The sequence below is a fragment of the Cervus canadensis genome, chromosome 33 (genome assembly GCF_019320065.1).
Source record: "Cervus canadensis isolate Bull #8, Minnesota chromosome 33, ASM1932006v1, whole genome shotgun sequence".
Taxonomy (NCBI): Eukaryota; Metazoa; Chordata; class Mammalia; order Artiodactyla; family Cervidae; genus Cervus; species Cervus canadensis.
This window is the reverse complement of record NC_057418.1, coordinates 29,640,452-29,658,388: the sequence shown is the minus strand read 5'-3', so window position 1 is coordinate 29,658,388 and position 17,937 is coordinate 29,640,452. Positions and strand designations below refer to the sequence as shown.

Below are 17,937 nucleotides of genomic sequence, written 5' to 3'. Positions count from 1 at the left end.
CCAGGGTCCATTTGTCCCATTTCTCTGAGGCCAGTTCTTGGAACTGTGGTGGCTCACATCCTGGGTGCAGTCTGATCTTCACCTAGTTAACCTCTCCGCCTGGTGTTCTAGTATCTGTAAGACAGCTCACAGGATATGGCTCAGAATGTTATCTGTAGCCCTTGAGAAAGAACTAAAGATCCTTGACTAAGCTTAATGACTACATTATTATAATTTACTCTCCTTTGTTTTCACATTTCTCACTTCTCTGAATAAACTTATTCGACTAAAGCTTTCCACAGACAAAAGGTAGGCAGAGGATGTGGTGGGGTGGGGGCGAGGACCGTGGGGTCCTGTTCTGCTTCACTTGCCCTGGGCCTTGAGTAGACAAGACGAGCTGACCCGGGAGAGGGATTTAGCAAAGCCTAGGGGACGTGACCCGGAGAAGGCAATGGCACCCCACTCCAGTACTTTTGCCTGGAAAATCCCAGGGATGGGGGAGCCTGGTGGGCTGCTGTCTATGGGGTCACACAGAGTTGGACATGACTGAAGTGACTTAGCAGCAGCAGCAGCAGCAGCAGCAGGGGACATGACCAGCTGGGACCTCACACTCTGAGAGGCAGGGTTGGGACGATTTTGTCCATCCTGGAATGACCTGTCTCAACAGGAATCTGGCATGGAGCAGGCACTTCATTTATAGCTGCTGAATTAATAGAAAAAGTTTTAAAATCTATATCTTGAACCCCTTTGAGTAACTTCAGGTGAAGCACTTAGCCCCCTTAGCTTCAACAATCCCAACACTGCAGTCAGATCTGAGGCCCGGCTTGCTCTGCATTCTGAAAAACAATGCACGCAAACATCGATGTGCTGGAGTTAGCTCATGCTGGCTCCTAACAGCTGATGGTTCAATTTTTAGGAATCTTGAGAGCTGATTGTTTAATGCATTCATTTTTAAACATTAAGCTGCTACTCATTGTTCATTTCTTTCTGACCCCATGTTCAGAGATGTGTTGGTTGCTTGAAATGGGCTCTGGTGGGAATATTTACATCATGGAAATCAGCAAAAAGCCATAAATCAGGAGTTAACTTGGTTTTGTTTATTGCTTCCAGTCTAGGCTCTAGACTTAAGTCATGGAGACAATGTTAATAATGTAGTTTAGGGATTTCCTTGGTGGTCCAGTGGTTAAGACTCTGAGCTCCTGATGCAGGGGCCCCAGGTTCAATCCCTGGTCAGGGAACTAGATCCCATATGCAGCAACTAAGACACAGTGCAGCCAAATAAATAAAAAAATAAATTAAAAAAAATAATGTAGTTTTAACTTGAAAACTGTATCATGTCAGTTGCCACCACATTGTAAATAACACAAAAATTTAGGAAATTTTCTTCCAGTATTTGGAAACCATTATCCTATTTAGCACAGAAATTCTCATGTCATTAATGTCCGAGTAAAGTTCTGGCAATGCATGCAATATACATCTTTGCTGTTTCACATTTGTCTCACTCACAACCAACATTCATGTCAGAACCACGCTTATTTGTCAGTTGCAATCATAGGTTGGCTACAGATATAAGCGTTTGGAGAAAATCAACAAAAGCATTCTCTGAGACCCAAATGGTCATATGGAATTATGATAGAGCACTGTATATTATTTGTAATTGTGTGTGATGCATTTTTTGTATCACGGCAATTTATTATGCTTATGTGGGTATATCATGCATTCAGGGTTTTGTTTCTAGAAAGCTAGTTGATATTTACCAGCAGGTCAGTGCACTCAACCCTGAGCTGAAAGTCTTGTTCTCTGAGAAAGGGAATCTCCAAGGAGACGACACCCAAGCATCAGAGGACCTGCAGGGGTAGAGGGGAAGATGACCATGTCTGTCCAGCAGCAGGACACAGGCAGGCTGGATGACCTTATTAAGAAGAGCACAGAGACCTTGGAGTTCTGATAAAGTTGTCATCGACATTTTATACTTCCACTCCTTCTACACGGTGAGTCAGTCAGTAGAGAATTAGATGCTCCCTGAATTTTCGAGAACACGCTGGCTTTCCATTCATGCAGCGCTAAGCTCTCTTGGAGTTGCTGTGCCTCCCCCTGCCACCTCCCCAGGGGGATTCAGCATCCATTTTTCTCCCCAGGGTGGTATTCCATTTAGAGGTGGGAGAATTCTTATTCAGACGTGTCAGAAGCAGGTGGCCAGGCAAGCAGCAGACCAGCCCTGTTGCGGATGAGCACCAGTTCCCTGAACTTGCCTTTATCAGTGATGAGAATGTCCCAAGTCTGCCACAGAAAAGGCAAAGAAGTTTTCACGAACTCGCTGTGTGCTCCTAGGGGGCGAACTAAGGCAGTAAAATAAAACTGAGGTTTGTGATAAAACGTGGCTGTAACTGGATGATGATCTGCTGAGCATTTCCTAATTATCTTTCTCACATAATTTCCAGTGGCTCCTAGGACGTTTATCCCCTTATGACTGTTTCCGCACGTGCCCTTTCCATTTTTACAAGATTAAGTTGGAAACTGAGTGAGATGCGTGTTTTCTGGACAGCACTTCTTCTTTCTGGACAGTGTTTAAAAATATAATTGAGGCAATTGTAAAGTTTTTTTTTTTTTTCCACTACTGCCAGTTAACTTACTGTTCACTGGGGGTAGGTTGATTTCACTCTTATGATACATTTCAGGAAAGCTGGAAATTTGCTTATTTAAACTGAGAGACTGAAGGGATAAACTGACAGTGGCCAGACCCTATACAAACACCCGACCTGAAACCCGCTGTTCAGTTCAGTCGCTTAGTCGTGTCTGACTCTTTGCGACCCCATGAATCGCAGCACGCCAGGCCTCCCTGTCCATCACAAACTCCCGGAGTTTACTCAAACTCATGCCCATTCAGTCGGTGATGCCATCCAGCCATCTCATCCAATGTCATCCCCTTCTCCTCCTTCCCCCAATCCCTCCCAGCATCAGGGTCTTTTCCAATGAGTCAACTCTTCGCATGAGGTGGCCAAAGTACTGGAGTTTCAGCTTCAGCATCAGTCCTTCCAATGAACATTCAGGGCTGATTTCCTTCAGGATGGACTGGTTGGATCTCCTTGCAGTCCAAGGGACTCTCAAGAGTCTTCTCTAACACCACAGTTCAAAATCATCAATTTTTCGAAACCCGCTGTAGCCACTCCCAAAGGCCTGTGTGCTCAACATCAGCTTAGAGGGAGTCACACTGCCACCTCCAACAACAATCTCTGTGATAAATGGCCCCATACAGTCAGAAGGTGACCAGTAACTGACGGTTCCCCTAATTTTCATCCCTGCTTCCAATTCAGGACCAACCAGAGAAAGCCAGTGTGCACTCCTGACCAACCGTCAGACCCCAGGTTTCTAACCAGTCACCTCCAGCTTCCCTGAAGCCTCCATCAGGACACACCTGGGTCTCCCCTTTTCTCCACTAAGAAGCCCCCTCCCCCCGCTCCTCTGAGTCTCTGCCAATCACACTGATGGTAGCTGACTCCCTTGCTACATCAAACTCTGAAGAACTAGGCTTTGCTTGTCACCAGTGGTTGGTCTTTACTTCTATAAACGTAAGACAAAAATGAATTTCCAGACTATCTTGAGGTGGCCCTGACCCCTGCAGTGTCTCCCTGGTATCAACGGGCACCACACAGTACCTCTTCAGTGGCCCTTTCGGGGCCCTCAGCCCCAGGCCTCCTCTCAGGAGGTGCTCCCCAGGGGCGTGGGACTCTCCCAGGAGCACACAGTGAGGCCTGGTCCCCCTCCATTGAGCCATCCCCAGGTGGCCACCAGCTGTCCCCCGGATATTTGGGCAGTCCCCAGTAGGATGCCATTCTTCAGGAGCTCCTAGGGGACATTATCTACTCTTTCATGTCATCAAACATTCTTGGTACTGGCAACTGACATGACAAGAAGTCTTTTGCAAGAGCTCAGAAGAGATGTTTACTTTTGTAAATCATCTATCGAACCAGCATTTCTGGTTATGAACCCCCAACACCTGGAGATCACAGACCTTAGGGTGTACTGCCTTCAACCCAGATGAACACTTGGCTGACCCCAAGTAGTTCTCTTCTTTAAACTGAGTGAAAGATGAGGTCTAGGGCCCCAGTAAAACTGGAGACAAAAATCTCCAAATATTTAGGAACTGATGACGAGCTAGGTCAGAACGAGTCTGGCATTGTCGATCTCAATTATCTTAGGAAAGACTGTATCACGAGAGTTAAACTGCAAATGAAACAAGCCGAATATTTGCATCTCGGTAGGCTGTAAAGGGCAAGAGCTCATTTCGGTTTCCATCAGCTCTGCTTCTTCAGTAAGTACTCTGTAGAAACAAATCAGCACTCTACACCTGTGCAGCTCAGCAAACACACTCCACACTTGAGCAAGGGTCTCTTGCCTACTTGAGCAGGAGCGAAGTAAATCATTTATTCTACGAGAAGAGGGAGAAAAGAAATCTGCCTTAGGTTTTCAGTAAAATTCACAGAAGCACAGAATTCTGAAGTCAGGAAGAATGTGGAGAGCATCCAACCCAATTTCTCTACTTCTATTTATTCCTTGGGTCACTGGTCTTACTAAGATGCTCCCTTAAAGCAGGATTCCAAGGGCAAGAAAGTTTGGGTTACTAAAAACTTTGGTATTTCTTCCCCTGTGTAGTCTACCATGCACAACACATTAGAGTAATGGTATTTCTAGAAAACCCTACAGTAAAGGAAGTCTGTTTCCCTTTCATCAGAGTGCAAAGTATTGGGGAAGTATGACCCATCCCTTGGGGAATACGGACTTAGTCTGGTCTCCCCATCTATAAGCAGTTGTCATTCAGTTGTGCCTGACTCTTTCTGACCCCACGGACTGCAGCATACCACGATTCCCTGCCCTTCACCATCTCCTGGAGTTTGTTCAAACTCATGTCCATTGAGTTGCTGATGCCATCCAATCACCTCATCCTGTGTCGTCTCCTTCTCCTCCTGCCCTCAACCTTTCCCAGAATCAGGGTCTTTTTCCAGTGAGTCACGCATCAGGTGGCCAAAGTATTGGAGCTCCAGCTTCAGCATCAGTCCTTCCAATGAATATTAAAGGCTGATTTCCTTTAGGATTGACTGGTTCGATCTCTTTGCAGTCCAAGGGACTCAAGAGTCTTCTCCAGCACCATAATTCTAAGCCATCAATTCTTCAGCACTCAGCCTTGTTTATGGCTCAGCTCTCACATCCATACATGACTACTGGAAAAACCATAGTTTGACTACATGGACCGTTGTTGTGACTGATGTCTCTGGTTTTTAATATGCTATCTAGGTTTGTCATAGCTTTTCTTCCAAGGAGCAAGTCTCTTTTAATTTCATAGCTGCAGTTACTGTCTGCAGTGATTTTGGAGCCCAAGAAAATAAAATCTGTCATTGTTTCTACTTTTTCCCCTTCTACTTGCCATAAAGAGATGGGACTGGACACCATAATCTTAAGTTTTTTGAATGCTGAGTTTTAAGCCAGCTTTTTCACTCTCCTGTTTCACCTTCATCAACAGTCTCTTTAGTTCCTCTTCGCTTCCTGCCTTTAGGGTGATGTCCTCTGGATATCTGAAGTTGTTGATGCAATTCTGATGACAGAGTCAGGATAAGTTCTTTCATCTCCCAGCTTTCAGAACAGTGCTCCTGATCCCACGCCACTGATCTGGAACCTGTTCACAGTTAATAGTCTTGTCACTACTTATTGAGAGTGCTGTGACCCAGCCTTTACCAAGAACTTTCAAGTCTGGTCTCAACTATAACACTTGTCATCCAGTGGTGCACACGGGCATTTGTTAAGGAGGTAAGTGTTGTATAAGTTTTTTTTTTTTTTTTTAATTTTTATTTTTTTTGTGTGTTGTATAAGTTTTAAATAAAATCTGAACTGTTTCCAAGAACAACGCCTGGGTGTTAACGTCCAAATCCTGCCGATATGCGCACATCCCTTACCTGTAACCTTGTAGATGCACAGCACAGAGCACCTCCGGCCCGGCACAGGCCAGGGACCAGGTCTGGGTGGGGCTGAGTGCTTCACTGCTTCTGTGAGAAGAGGGAATGAAGCCTGGAACACTTCATGGCACAAAGTGACCGGAAGGAGACCTAGGTGCAGGGAGGTCTGGGTGAGGCCCCTGTCTCTTCTGCCTCATGCGGCTCTTTGCCCTGCCTGGGTGAGAGGTTTGAAGATCAGCTCTTCTCTTAGGAGGATGGCCGATGTGGAAAACCCCAGGCATATGGTACTTTCTGGTTCTTCTCTTTGGACCGAGTCCCTTCCCCCACACCCCGGTGGGTCTTGACTGCCAGCAGCATGGGCTCTGATGAAACGTCAGCTGTCCTGAGAGTGGCTTCTCTCTAAATTTTAACTGTGTTTCTCGACACTTCTAAGACGTCCAAGTCAGGGGTCTGGACAAGGTGCACCCAGGTCTTTGGAGCATCACGCCCATCTCGGGAAGCTGACCGTCAGGGAGGAATGAAGAGAAGGCGAATGTGAGGTCAACTCTCGGCCTTGTCCTGGGCTCCAGTCTGGGCCTCGTTTCCCTGGGAGAGCGGATTTCCACTGGCCAGGAGTCAGTGCTCATTCTCTGTCATTTATGAAATTTTATACGAGCTCTTTTCTAAAAGGAGTGTTGGTCTGGCTGCTCCGTGGTGTGCTCCCAGCTCTCAACACTGCCTGGCTTGCAGCGAAGTCACTTAGGAGTTTCTACCTGCTCTCCTCGTCTCTACATTGGGACCAAAGCCTCCCACAAGGGGCTTGAGAAGAGGGGTTTATGATGTCACGAGAGCACACTTGCCCACAGTGGCTTGCAAAACTTGTTGTTTTGCAGCAAAGGGGGCTGAGCTGCTGGTGTCCCTTTCTCCTTTGCTCTAGAGTCTGGACACTATACATACAGCCAGGCAGCCTTGGGTTGTGTTGGCTGGAAGACCTTAGCTAATTAAGTTAGTTTTAGCTGCATCTCTAGTGTGAGTGAAAGTCACTCAGTCGTGTCCAACCCTTTGTGATTCCATAGACTATACAGCCCATGGAATTCTCCAGGCCAGAATGCTGGAGTGGGTAGCCGTTCCCTTCTCCAGGGGATCGTCCCAACCCAGGGATCCAACCCAGGTCTTCTGAATTGCAGGTGGAGTCTTTACCAGCTGAGCCACAAGGGAAGCCCCTCTATAGTGTACTGAAGATAAAGACAAGTACTAAGCTCCAAATAAGTCTCTTGGAACAGATGCACTTGTATCTGGATGCTTTTGAAAAATTATTACGCTTTTAAATATATGCTTGAAAGTGAAAGTGTTAGTCGCTCAGCCGTGTCTGACTCTTTGGGACCCCAAGGGGGGCCCTGAAGCACAGTGAGACCCACCAGGGTGGAGCTGATAGAAATGAAACGGGAAAGGCTGGGGAAGGGAGGCCAACTCCATGTGTGATCAGCACCATCAAATGAACCATTTGGTGCTGACAGGACTTTCTCCCACACGGCTGGACACACGGGATGAATGGAGACAATTTCTTTCTGTCAGAGAAATGTTTTCTCTCATGATTGAAAACAAAGGAGGCAAGCTTCAGTACTGGCAAGAAACCATAATCCCCGGACTTGAGAGCCCCCTGTATTCAGTACAGGTACTTCGGGAACATGTGACCGGGGACTCAGAGGACGCCCTGGGGCTCCAGCAGAGACAGAAATCAATCACTTGAGGACAGCCCTCCTCCTCGCAGTGGGAATCCATCACACGTTTGCATCCCAAGCATTGTGGTATCTGGCCGCTCACCTTCTTACCAGGGAGACAAAGAAAAAGTAACATTTTGGTAAAGCCCAGATTTCCATGATATCAGACATGGAAAGTATGGGATTCAAGGATTAAAAGACTGCTCCTCTTATACCTGGGATTGCACCTACTACTGGGTCCATGCAAAATGCCACAGGTGGTTCGGGGGGGCCCTCAAGGTGACACCTGGGGAGGCAGGAAACAATGAGTTGATTTGTTTGAAAGGGGAAATGACAAGACCGTTTGAATGAGCTGGAGGCCAAGCTAAAATGATGCTCAGTGACCCTCAGTTCCCCGTGCACAATGGGGAATGGCGTCAGGACTGGCCTCATTGGCGTGCTTTGAAGGAGACTGGAAAAGCAGTCACGAGGTCTCTCTGCACCCTGCTGGCTGAAGATGCGGCAAATGACCAAGGTAACAGGCTTGACTAAGAGAAGGCAATTGGATCAGTGGTTTGAGACACTGTGATGGAGCCAGCCTTTATCATCCAAGTTTCCCCATTTTGGGGGATCCTGGGGGTGGGGGCTACTGTTGCACACGTAGTGAAAAACACTGCATAACCACGGGGCTCAGCAAGTGCCTGGAACACATTAGAGCTAAGCAGCACGGGGGCTACCTGAATTTCAGATCAATCAACTCAAGGCAGACATCCCACACGGCCAAGACGCTGTCCTGAGAGACAGCTGAGATTTAATAAATTCCTCAGGCTTATCTCACCTCAAGATAAACTCAGTAAGTTCTCTGCTATAGTTTTCTTCTAATTTCCCACAGAGCTTCTACTTGGCCTCAAGAGCAAAGTTTCAAAAACAAGTCTGCTGAATGGATAAGAAAGCATTGTGTACATATACACAATGGAATATTACTCAGCCATTAAAAAGAATACATTTGAATCAGTTCTAGAGGTGGATGAAACTGGAGCCTATTATACAGAGTGAAGTAAGTCAGGAAGAAAAACACCAATACAGTATACTAATGCATATATATGGAACTTATAAAGGTGGTTTACGATAACCCTATATGCGAGACAGCAAAAGAGACACAGATGTATAGAACAGTCCTTTGGACTCTGTGGGAGAGGGCGAGGGTGGGGTGATTTGGGAGAATGGCATTGAAACATGTATATTATCATATGTGAAACGAATCGCCAGTCCAGGTTCAATGTGTGAGGCAGGGTTCTCGGGGCTGGTGCACTGGGATGACCCAGAGGGATGGGATGGGGAGGGAGGTGGGAGGGGGAGTTCAGCATGGGGAACACATGTACACCCGTGGTGGATCCATGTCAATGTATGGCAAAAACCACTACAATATTGTGAAGTAACTAGCCTCCAATTAGAATAAATAAATTTACATTAAAAAATAAAAATAAAAAAAATTTTAGCATAGATTAGATCAAAAATAAAGATTATTTTATTAAAAAAAAACAACACAAGTCTGGGAACTGCACTGAAAGTTCCCATCCTCGTGCAAGGGAAATACCAGGACAGAGGCTTTCACATTCTCTAAAGCACAGAGAACGCACACTCTAGGGAGCGAGGTGATGTGGAGGGCAGGAAACCCAGGAGATGGAAACCAGAAGGGAGGTAACTATTTTCACCCAGGACTCAGTTTCCGGCCAGGGTTCTGCTTCCAGGCTGGTGTATTTGCTATCGCCTGAAGCTACGGTTCCAACAGGAACTCCGAGTAAGATTTCAGAAACAAGACTCTTCTTCATGTGGATGGTTGCATGTTCTTCAGTGCATCGAGCAATGGCTTCTAAGATAAGCAGAGAAGCAAATCCACGCAGACCAGCTCCTTCATGACGCCTGGGTGAGTAACCGTTCGATCTTCTGACAGCTCTAGAGGAGCAGCTCTGGAGCGGGTGAGCGTGCCTGCTGCGGGGCCAGGGAGGCCCACCTACACTGCCTCTCTTTTCTCGGGAGATGACTAAGTGCAAGTGGCTCAGAGCTCATTACAGGCGAATGATTAAGGAACACCTGACTGAGAAGCTGGGAATTAAAATTAGGTCTGTTCATTAATGTGATCCAGAAACCTTCGATTCTACTTCAGGATTGTTTTTGTCTATGGAATCCAGAAATCATTTCAATCTCTCAAAGCTTCAATTTTCTTCTGAAAGAAAAGGCAAAAGGTATCTACTTTATAATGGAGTCTGGAGATTCAGCTGTGCATTCTTAGAACATCTGCCATCTCCACGAGGCAACTGTGTATCTCCAATGAGTTTTGGGCTCCAAAATCACTGCAGATGGTGATTGCAGCCATGAAATTAAAAGACGCTTACTCCTTGGAAGCAAAGTTATGACCAACCTAGATAGCATATTAAAAAGCAGAGACATTACTTTGCCAACAGAAGTCCGTCTAGTCAAGACCATGGTTTTTCCAGTGGTCAGGTATGGATGTGAGAGTTGGACTGTGAAGAAAGCTGAGCACCAAAGAATTGATGCTTTTGGACTGTGGTGTTGGAGAAGACTCTTGAGAGTCCCTTGGACTGCAAGGAAATCCAACCAGTCAGTCCATCCTAAAGGAGATCAGTCCTGGATGTTCATTGGAAGGACTGATGCTGAAGCTGAAACTCCAGTACTCTGGCTACCTCATGTGAAGAGTTGACTCATTGGAAAAGACCCAGATGCTGGGAGGGATTGGGGGCAGGAGGAGAAGGGGACAACAGAGGATGAGATGGCTGGATAGCATCACCGACCCAATGGACATGAGTTTGAATAAGCTCCAGTGATGGACAGGGAGGCCTGGCGTGCTGCGATTCATGGGGTCGCAAAGAGTCGGACACAACTGAGTGACTGAACTGAACTGAACTGAACGAATTTTGGGGGCCGGGATAAGGGAGCTAAATTGACTCCCTATTCTCTTAACACTACTAGGAAAAGAATACTGTATGCCAGAATAAAAACAGAATGCATCCTTTTCAAGATGAGGTTTTAGAAGGAAAGGGATTTGTCAAGTATCCTTACTTTGAAAATAAATCACTTCTGGAGACACCAACTCACAATGAATGGCCCCAAAGCTGTCAAGGAGCCGGGCTGGTGGAGAAGGTAATTCCACTCCTACACGTGGCCCTCAGCTCATGACAGAGCCTGGTCCTGAGGCTTTTGGGCCCTCAGCTCATGATAGAGCCTGGTCCTGAGGCTCCTGGGCCCTCAGCTCATGATAGAGTCTGGTTCTGAGGGTCTTGGGCCCTTGATTTCAGGGGAGGGGAGGAGGGAGCTTGTTTCTGATCAGGTCTCCTTGCTACCTGATTTAAGTGGTGAAGATACAAGCAATATCAACTTGAAGCTCACAAACTTTCACAATAAAACAAGATCTATTTTGATTCTCATACAAAATTCAGGTTAGCTTTGTATGACTATTACTATTTAAAGCAGAGGTTTATAGTTCTATGATTATTTAGAAATTAATGATTTGAATTTGTTAGAGATAAAAAAAAAGAATTTGTTAGAGATGACAGTGGTTTTTGGTTCTGTCTCTTAAAGCCTGAGTAACCATATATATATATTTTTTATCTCTGGAAAAACCACATGGGTGGCTCTGTAAATGTGCATGGGAACAGTATTCTCAGATGAGCCTCCTATGACCCTCAGCCCTTGCCTCCCTCCCAAGGTCAGAGGGAATTCCAGGGCACAGCACGGAGGTGCACCAAGTCTCATTAGTAGTAGTAACAATTAACAGTTATATTAGCACTTGTAGTGGAACTGCTCAAGACCTGGTTTTATTAAGTTTGTTACGAAGTAAAAAAGAAAGGTGTCAATGTATTTAGCACCTCAGATCTTGTAGGTGCTAGCAGAAGCACCCTGAATTGGTTTTCTTTAAAAAAGCAAGGAGAAATAAAAACAAAAACTCAAATCAACTCAACAGGAAAATAGCACGACTCAGACCTCTCAAAAAGAACAATGATAATAAAGGTCTCAGGTGTCAAGTAATAGTTGGCGGTAACCCAGGAGTCAAACTGGAGCCGCCATCATCCTGGGTCATGCCAACAGAGAGAAATGATTTCTTCTCAAATGACTCAAGACCACATCTGAATTCGGCACACAAGGAAATGATGGGTTGTTTTTTTCTTTTATCTGAAAATTTTATTAAGCCATAGCTGACAACTCTTACAATGTCAAATCATCAAGGAAAAAAAAAATTGAGATTGACCCATCTTGGTAATAAAGATGGAAAATAATTTGGACAAACCACATCATTTTGAATGCAAACCACCAATGCCTTCTAGAATACCTCCTGTACAATCAAATACACAAAACACATAAGGAGAGAGGAGACAAGGGTGAGCTCATCAGAATGAAAATTGGAAACCTCAACAGATCTTGCTTGGAAAGTGAAACAAAGCAGGATGCTGAGTTAAGAAACCAACCAACTAACCATCCAACCAACAGGTGAGGAATCGGGTGCACCAAGCAGCTCGCCAGTCCCCAGGCGGGGGCGAGAACATGCAGGTGGTCTGGTTTGGTCTGGGGCCTGTGCACCTGCACTGCTCGAGTAACTGCTAGAAGAAAACAACAACAAAAAAGGAAACACCAATAGTACTAAATTCAGAAAGCGTGTCCAAATTTACAGTACTCAAATGATGCATTTAGAAACAAATGCAAAAACAATACTCCTTTGGTAAAATAATACAGTGCCTTCTCAAACGCAAACTTTTCTACAACACGAAAGAAACTGTACCTACAGTAAACAAGGTCTTAGAGCCCTCCCCCTCCCCCTTAAAAGAACATAGAACACACAGGTACAAGTTATAAGAAAATCACACAATGCCAAAGAAATGAAAACCACAACCCTTCAGAGTTTCATCAGCCAGAGATAAGGAGACACACAAATGTTGAAGTTTTTGAGATGTGTGCTGTGACAAAAATCCCAGGAACCCACACTACATCTGGACACATCTTGTGTCAACCAACTTTGTTCACAACCACTGACTTGGCCGAAAGATACACGGCCCACAGGGGACAGAAGGGGTTCCTTCTTGAGAAACCTGCACACGAAGATCGTGCAACACTGCAGAGCACACTCGGTAACTCAAGCCAGACTAGGCGCACACTCCTTTGTCTTTTCCCCACCCACTCCTTAGGGCAAATGGTGACCTGTCTCCGGGCCATTCTCAGGGGTGCCCACCAAGCAGGGCACACTCGTGTGTGGCTCGTCTGTCTTACCTGGAACCAGTGTGCTTAGTCTCGCTTAGTCATGTGATCCCACGGACTGTAGCCCGCCAGGCTCCTCTGTCCATGTGGATTCTCCAGGCAAGACTACTGGAGTGGGTTGCCATGCCCTCCTCCAGAGGATCTTCCCAACCCAGGAGTTAAACCCAGGTCTTCCTGGATTCTTTACCATCTGAGCCACCAGGGAAGCCCATGAATACTGGAGTGGGCAGCCTATCTCTTCTCCTGGGGAACCTTCCCGACCCAGGAATCAAACCAGGGTCTCCTGCATTGCAGGCGGATTCTCTACCAGCTGAGCCACCAGGGAAGCCCGCCTGGAACTGGTGCTTTTGCATACTCTTATGAGAACAAACATGATTCCAAACTCATCTGCTTTTAGAGGTAAAGCTTCCAAAGGTATTATTTTAAATGCACTGGTTTACATTCAGTAGGTGGCTCATGAAAACAGGCAAAAAAAAAAAAAAAAAATTCTCTACAAAAGGCCATGTTTTGAAACCTACCTTCCAAGTCTGTAAAGTGGAATGAGGAAACGTACATTTCAGGCCTTCACGTCATCAATCTGGACTGCAGGCGTTTAGAAGATTGTTCAGGCTGTCCTTTCATTTTACAGATGGACAAACGGAGGCCCAAGGTCACCCAGCAACTCTGTAGCAGAGCTGGCTCAATCCGGGGGTCGGTCTCCTGGCTTTCATCTATGATCACACACTCAGGTGTCCTCTTGGGGCACACGATAAGGAAGCAACAGCCAAGGGTGAAAACACTGCAAACCCTTGGACTTCTCCTGCCACGAGAGCTTTGACATTTTCTTGCTTTCTTGGTGTGAGTTCTTCTTAGGATACACATACATTCAATGAGTGTACTATACTCAAAGCTATGCCTTTGGTTTGATGAGGTTAAACCGAGTTTGAAATTGGTTTTCATGTTTGTTAATATACCGCTTCCCTCAGAGAGGTGTGGATCCTGTTATGCAGTTGGCTATTTACTGGGCTAATGTTTTTAACTTTAGAGATTCAATGAGGTATCTTAATATTCATAAATTGCTATTAGTAAACACTAAGTATGTAGACTTCCGCTGCTTAAAGTACTGACTTTGGTAGTATTTAATAGAGATTGACCAAATGAAAGCAATTTTCAAAATAAGTGAAATCGTCACCATTAACTGCAAAGACAATGCATTACAACGGCTACAGCCACCTGTTTCCGTCTGATTGACGAGTGGCTACCTCCTCCTTCAGGCTGGGGCAGCTGCTGCTCATCAGAGGCGAATTCCTGCCAAACATCCAGGGTGGAGGCCTTCATCCCCGCGTAGGAAAAAGGGCTTCTGGAGACTGAGCTTAAGCATCATGAAGTTTAGTTCATTATCTGTTACAAATACTCACTTTCTCTTCACACGTATTTGTCATTTTCATTCTAAGGATTTCTCTCCATTTTACCTCTTATTTTCATTGAAAATAAAATTTTCAACAGAAAGGGAAATACTATTTTAGGATCTGTTATCTCGAAGAACTCTCCTTTGTATAAAATTGATAATACAAAATGAAAAAAAAAAATTACTTCTAAAGGATGAGTTTTTCCCAATCAGAAAAAGTACAAACTGTCCAGCCAAAAAAACACCTTCTACCATATCCTTTTTATTTCTTGCAGCAAAACATACTGCCACCAAATAAGTCATTACAAACATACTATTTTTCTAAATAAATAATAAAATGGCATAACTCACCAGATCATAGTAACAGAATAATTTCTACAAACACTATCAAAGCAAGATAAATAATTAACTCTTGGACAATGAAACAAGAGAACTGCCTTTAAATTATTTAGAAATAGGCTCTAACCATTATTGCACAACTGAGAGTAAGCACAGAAACATTGTATTAAGCTACACAAACTCATATAAAAGAATTCTATAATTCTGAGCACACAGCTGAATTCTTTCTGGAAAAATTTACCCACCAAAGAATCAGGTTCAATATTTTAAAATATGGGAAACTCTGGTAATAACGGGGAGACGGCCTTCACCATATTTAAAACCTCACCTGTGTTTCTTCGGGGTCTGGAGAAAATGGTAAGGGGATGTCATCTTTCATTGGGCCTGTTTCCTTCCTAACTTTAAAACTAAAACAGAAGATTAAAGACAATTTTTTTTTTTAATACGTTTCTACAGTATCTTCCACTTGTTTCTTTTTAAAACAAAATCTAAATTTAGGACCCTAAACCAGTAGACAGTTCTTGTGCTCCTGCCCTACTCTCACAGATACAAGTAACCAAAAACATGAACTGGGTCCTGTTATGAGCAGGACTAAATATGGCCCAACAAGTCCCCTAGGAGAAGGAGACGGGGAAAGATAATCTCTGGATTTTTGTTGTTTCAATTAACAAGTAACAGTCAAGGAGCTACAGTAAGTTCTGTAACCTTAACCATGTTCTCCCAGTGGTTTATCACCTCAGTAAACAGTCTGTACAGTTAATAAACAATTTTTTTTTTCTTTCTAGAGAAGTTGGTGGGGCTCTTGTCAAAGAACTGATTATAACTCTATCTTTTCACACCCTGGCAAGTGCCTAACATCTTTTATTTTTTATTACATTTCTAATCTGTTGGAAAACATCTCTAGCCAACTGAATTTTAATACAGCCCCAAAGAGGAAAGGAGTGCTTTCAAATCAGTGCTGTCAGCATTTTTAGGAAGAAAAAGTACAGAACAGTTATCTAACGGGATAGATACTGTGTCAGCTGGGGTTCCCAGATCCCACAATGAGAGCGGGAGAGGGAGGGAAGCCCCGCTTCTCGGCCTCTAGTGACCCACCCCTGCAGCCCAGAAAACTGCCGCCACCACTACATGTGGGGAGCTTGCTCCTGAAGTTGATCAGACAGAAGGATCGCTGAGTCGACGGAATTCTGACACACTGGGAAACTAGTAAACGCGCTCTGACGAGTGAGCGTAGCCCTTGGACCGCGCGCACACCTGCAGGAGTCCCTTCCTCCCGTCATCCTTCCCTGTCAGCTCACGAGCACATCCTTTTATATCTGGTAACAGCACCCCCAGGAAAAAAACCCTCCTTTTATTAGTCAAACACAGTGCATTTGCCAAAATACCCTTCATTAATCAAGCACCTCGGGGGGAGGGGAGGGAATAACATAACGTGTGAATTAAACGGTGCCCCACCAAGAGAACCTGTACCTTCAGGATTTTTTGGTTGTGTTTTTCTTTAAACGTTCTTTGTGTGTGTGTTTTTTTTACACTAGCGGTGATGTTGGAGGAATAATAAAAGCTGGATGTTGTGGAGGAGGAGAACGACGCACGCTCCTGGCCTCGGAGAACCAGCCAGGCGGGAAGGCGGTCGACCTTCCTTCTCAAGTGCCCCCCCATCCTGTGGCCGACAGAAGCAAACCCAGTAGGACATCCATTCCCACAGCAGCCTCGCCTCCTAAGCACCACTAGGTGCCTCGCACCCTTCGGTCCCAAATGCCACTCTCCTGTATCTTACTTTTGTTTAAAAATAAAGAAAGAAAAAAAGACAATAAAGGATAATAAAAACCCAAACAAATAACGACGAAAGGTCAGTGCCCTCTCCTGGGCCCGAGAGACGTTTCCAGTCCTGCCTGCATCTTCCGGTCCCCGGGGCCCTGGGGCTCCTTCAGGTCCACTGTCAGGCCTCTCTCTCCTGCTCACACCAGGCCCCTCACTTGAGGCGCTGAGTCACGTTGGCCAGGGCGACCGCAAAGGCCTGCACGGCGGAGAAGGGGTACTGGAAGTCCAAGATGTAGGCGCTGCCGTCGATCCTCCCGAACTGCATCACCTGGGGTGGGGTGGGGTGGGGAGGCAGACATGTTAACGGAGACCCTCAGGGCCACTCCCGACAGAGGCAGACAGCACGTCTGTGAGAGTTCTGCGACTCTGATAAACTCCTCAATCTAACTGTGAGTTAGTGGGAAATAAAGGCCTGGAGGACCATGTTGAACTGCGCGGTGGGGAGGCCATGAGGAAGGTTCAGAGTGTGGGGAGCTCCGTGGGTCAGAGGAAGGGGCTTCCCCACCAAGGAAACAGAATGGAGAAGGAAGCAGTGGAGAGAGGAATCTCCAGGCTGAGAGAAGCTGAAGAGAACCACCGCTTGTGACTGTCAGATGTCCCTGCTCAGACAGGGACCAGGAGAGCACGCTTGGGCCCCTCGTGGGCCTCTGCGTTCCGGGCACCCCAGGGCTTACTGGGACCACACTGGTGATGTTGTTACATGATGTGACATTTATTTGCTCATGGTCTCTTTTCCATTTTTGTAAACTCCATGAGGAGAGGGACCTTTCCTCTGCTTTCCTCAGTGCTCAAATTTCAGCACTCAAAACAGAGGTTGGCAAACTCTCTGGGAAGGGCTGAAAATAAACATTTCAGACTTTGCAGGTCACATGGACTTTGCCACAACTACTGAACTGCTGTTGTAGGGTGAGAGCAGGGTAGACAGTACTGAAGTGGACGGATGTGGCTGTGTCTCAATAAACATTATTTGTAACATTATTTATAGAAAGAGGCTGCAGGCTGGATGGGCCTGTGGGCCATAATTTGCCAACTCCTGGGCCCAGAAGATTGCAAGGCATATAGCTGGTACTCTATAAACATTTGTTGAGTGAATTAACAATGTTGAGGTTTAAATGAGCGGTGGAAAGAGTTCGTAGAATAGTGGAGGAGGACAGTCCAGAATGACAGGCATGCAGTGGAGCAGGAAGAACTGAGAAACTACGAAAAATGCTCAAGTGCACCAAGAGGAGATGCACATTCTGCCAGAGAATCAGGGGAGGACTTAATGACAGAAACACAGAGAAATAAGCAAACAGAAGCTGGGTAATCATTACGTCGAGGGTAATGAACCTACACAATAAAGGAAACATAATGGCTCAGAGATGAGTCATATTTACTGGCACAATCAGTGGACCCATGACTACTGATTTACCTGGGAAAGGGGGAAGGGAAAGTTCACCTGTGCTGGGGGGAGACTGGGGTGAAGAAAACGAACCCTCAAGTTGCTCAGACAGAAATAGGTACGTGATGCTCCAAA

The 17,937-nt window shown here is 45.6% G+C and overlaps 1 protein-coding gene and 1 non-coding gene across 2 annotated transcripts in view; one reads left to right on the top strand and one right to left on the bottom strand.

The window, feature by feature from the left end:
* The first annotated feature begins 1,144 nt into the window (after positions 1 to 1,144).
* Positions 1,145 to 1,217, top strand: TRNAR-CCU. Its single transcript has one exon. It is a non-coding gene; the product is annotated as a tRNA-Arg (tRNA).
* Positions 1,218 to 14,503: 13,286 nt separating this feature from the next.
* Positions 14,504 to 17,937, bottom strand: part of TULP4 (TUB like protein 4) — a 202,002-nt gene continuing 198,568 nt past the window's right edge. The window contains exon 15 of the mRNA XM_043457022.1: positions 14,504 to 16,689. Within this exon, the coding sequence (XP_043312957.1) occupies positions 16,573 to 16,689 (117 nt within the window). The 3' untranslated portion in view covers positions 14,504 to 16,572. The remainder of the gene's footprint in view (positions 16,690 to 17,937) is intronic.